The sequence below is a fragment of the Pseudophryne corroboree genome, chromosome 1 (genome assembly GCF_028390025.1).
Source record: "Pseudophryne corroboree isolate aPseCor3 chromosome 1, aPseCor3.hap2, whole genome shotgun sequence".
NCBI lineage: Eukaryota > Metazoa > Chordata > Amphibia > Anura > Myobatrachidae > Pseudophryne > Pseudophryne corroboree.
In genome coordinates this window covers 1,178,783,099-1,178,787,391 of record NC_086444.1, presented here as the reverse complement: position 1 = coordinate 1,178,787,391, position 4,293 = coordinate 1,178,783,099, and the positions used below count along the sequence as shown (strand labels likewise).

Below are 4,293 nucleotides of genomic sequence, written 5' to 3'. Positions count from 1 at the left end.
CCTGTGCCTCTGTGTGAGTATATCATTAGGGGTGCTGGTCCTGTGCCTCTGTGTGAGTATATAATTGGGGGGTGCAGATCCTGTGCCTCTGTGTGAGTATATCATTAGGGGTGCAGGTCCTGTGCCTCTGTGTGAGTATATCATTAGGGGTGCAGGTCCTGTGCCTCTGTGTGAGTATATCATTAGGGGTGCAGGTCCTGTGCCTCTGTGTGAGTATATCATTAGGGGTGCAGGTCCAGTGCCTCTGTGTGAGTATATCATTAGGGGTGCAGGTCCTGTGCCCCAGCACGAGGGGGTGTATCAGGGTGATAGTCAGGGGCACGGGGCACTGGTGTGCTGTGGCTAGTGCAGGGACTGTCCCAGGGATCCGGCAGGATGCAGAGGGGTTAATAGGAGGCGGGGGGAGGGTGGGCAGAGCCCTGCAGCCCTCCTCCCCAGCACAGAGCAGTTAGTGGTGCTGGGGGTGATCACTCTGCTAGTTCCCTGCCCAGCCTGAGTGCAGGTGAGCTGGATCCTTCTCCTCCTGGCCAGGTACCAGTCTCTGCCACCTGCCGGACTCCCTCTGCCACCTGCCGGACTCCTGTGAGGACACCAGTGTGCATGGAGCCAGGAGCTGGCACTCACCCCCGGGCACAGCACTGACCTCTCCCCCTGGTGTTGGAGGGGGGTGGGGGGCATCGGGTGAGCAGAAGACCCTCCAGGACCACAGTCTACATGCACCATGTTCCAGCCAGCAGGGAAACGTTGCTTCACCATTGAGTCCTTAGTGGCCAAGGACAACCACTTGTCCTCAGAGGAGCCCCTCAGGCCCACTGCCCTCAGCTACCCCAGCTCCACAGCTGCAGAAGCCTTTGCCAATGGGTTCTCCAGTCCGGCCGGGAGGTCCCTGTACAATAATCCGGAGCTGGTCTTCCCAGAGGCAGTCAGCCACCCCTCCCTGGCTGTGCACCCTCACCAGCTGGGGGCACCGCATCTCCAGCACCCGCACTCCTTCTTCGGGTCCCAGCACAGAGACCCCCTCACCTTCTACCCATGGGTGCTGCGGAACAGGTTCTTCGGGCACAGATTCCAAGGTAACCTGGGTGGGGGCATTGTCTGGGGCACTAGTGTATCTCTATCCTGTGTCACCCATGTGCATTACCTGTCTCACCCTGACATGCAGAGAACATGCTGCCTACATACTACACACATGCACTGACATTCCTAATACATGCACATGTAGAGCATACTGATAGAGTAACACATGGAAACCCTGAGAAACTTTTGCACAATGAGAACAGAGTATTTACACTGATATTACACTGATATATATATATATATATATATTACATTAAGTACACCGATCTAAATGCATTACTTACACTGATGCAATTAATAATTACATTCTTCTCACTGATATGATTAATAATGACAATACGTCACACTGATACAAGGATAATTACAGCCCTTACACTGATGTATCTCACATTCCTTACACCGATATATATTAGTTACATCAATTACACTGATGCAATTGTTAGTTACATTCCTTACACCTATATATCTATATTAGTTACATTTATTACACTGATGCAATTGTTAGTTACATTCCTTACACCTATATATCTAAAGTAGTTACATTATAAACACGAATGCAATTACTAGTTACATTCCTTACACCTATATATCTACATTAGTTACATTTATTACACTGATGCAAGGATAATTACAGCCCTTACACTGATATATCTCACATTCCTTACACCGATATATATTAGTTAGATAATTACACTGATGCAGGTATCAGTTACATTCCATACTGATATATGTATTATTGGCATCGCACCGATATACATTAGTTACATTACTTTGATGATGATATTATTATTAGTTACAGTCCTTACACTGATATAATTATTAATTACTGTCCTTAAAACTATATACATATTGGTTATATTACTTACATTGATATAATTATTCGTTTCAGTCCTGACACTGCTATACATTAGTTACATTACTTAATCGGATATTATTTGTTACATTCCTTACACTGATATCATTAATGATTACAGTCTTTGCACTGTTATAATTATTATATACAGTCCTTACACCGATATATATTAGCTACGGCCGTTTCACTGATGTCATTATTAGCTACAGTCCTTACACTGATGTAATTATTAATTACAGTCCTTGCACCGATATATATTAGTTACATTAGTTACACTGACTTCATTATTTCTTACAGTACTTACACTACATATATTAGTTCCGTCACTTACACATATAATTATTCGTTTCATTCCTTAGACCAATATACATTAGATGCATTAATTATTCTGATATTATTAGTTACAGTCCTTACACTGATGTATATTTGTTACTTACACTGATGTCATTATTAGTCACTGCCCTGTCACTATTATTATCTGTTACTGTCCTCTACACTGATATAATTAATTACAGTCCTTGCACCGAGATATATTAGTCTTCTTTATTATATCATTGTTAGCTACAATCCTTATACTGATATCATTATTAGTTACAGTCCTTTCAATTATATCATTATTAGTTACAGTCCTTACACCGAGATATATTAGTCTTTACATTGATATCATTGTGCAGTCCTTACACTGATATAATTATTAGCTACAGTCCGTTCCACTGATAATTATTTAAACAGCATTAAATACAGAGTTACTCTGAATTCATTATTAATTGTAATACACGGGTAAATGATTGAATACATGATACAAGCATAAACTATTGTAATTATTAAATGCATACTACATACATTCTTACACTGATGTAATTCTCAATTGGGAGCGATAAAACAAGTATTACATACATACTGCATACTTACAATTATGTAATAATTAGTATAATTAAATGGATTCAGCACATAAAATATGCTAACATCTGAAATATATTTTCTTACATATTGCCCACATGCTTACACTGATGTCTTTGTTACATACGTACTGACTCAGTAAACGTATACATTTATATCGTAATACAGCGGTTCACAAACTTGTTCCTCAAGGCACCCTAACAGTCCCGGTTTTAAGGATATCATTGCTTAAGCACATGTGACTTAATTAGTAGCTATGTCAGTATGATCATACTATCTGTGCGCCCACATGGATATTCTTAAAACTAGGACTGTCAGGATGCCTTGAGGTCCGAGTTTGAGAAACCCTGCTGTAATATATACTACATATCTATACAGAAGCAAGACAATACCACATATATCCCTATATACACTGATCTGATAAATATATAACACATATATCCCTATATACACTGATCTGATAAATATATACCACATATATCCCTTTATACACTGATCTGATAAATATATACCACATATATCCCTATATACACTGATCTGATAAATATATACTACATATATCCCTATATACACTGATCTGATAATACATAAATACCACATATATCCCTATATACACTGATTTGATAATAAATATATATCACATATATCCCTATATTATTATTATCCTTTATTTATATGGTGCCACAAGGGTTCCGCAGCGCCCAATTACAGAGTACATAAACAAATAATCAAAACAGGAAAACAGCAACTTACAGTTGAAGACAATATAGGACAAGTACAGGGTAAATAAACATAGCTATATTATATCTATCCATACAGAAGCAAGACAATACCACATATATCCCTATATACACTGATCTGATAAATATATAACACATATATCCCTTTATACAATAATCTGAAAATATCATATACCACATATATCCCTATATACACTGATCTGATAATAAATATATACCACATATATCCCTATATACACTGATATGATAATAAATATATATCACATATATCCCTATATACACTGATATGATAATAAATATATATCACATATATCCCTATATACACTGATCTGAAATATCATATACCACCTGATAATATCATATACCACACATATCCCTTTATACAATAATCTATACTGTATACCACATATATCTCTATATACACTAATCTGATAATATCATACACCACAAATATCCCTTTATACAATAATCTGAAAATAATATATACCACGTACATCCCTATACTTTAATCTGATAAGTATATACCACATATATCCCTATATATACTGATCTGTTAGTAATATATACCACATGTATACTTATACTTTCATCGGATAATATATACCACATATATCCCTATCCCTTTATCTGATAATACATATATACCACACATATCCCTATATACTGATCTGATAATATATACCACATATATCCCTATATACTGATCTGATAATATATACCCCA

General features: G+C 37.8%; 1 protein-coding gene across 1 annotated transcript in view; it reads left to right on the top strand.

The window, feature by feature from the left end:
* Nucleotides 1–440: 440 nt before the first annotated feature.
* The window catches only part of EMX1 (empty spiracles homeobox 1), a 63,788-nt gene continuing 59,935 nt past the window's right edge, over nt 441–4,293 (top strand). The window contains exon 1 of the mRNA XM_063952350.1: nt 441–1,073. Within this exon, the coding sequence (XP_063808420.1) occupies nt 722–1,073 (352 nt within the window). The 5' untranslated portion in view covers nt 441–721. The remainder of the gene's footprint in view (nt 1,074–4,293) is intronic.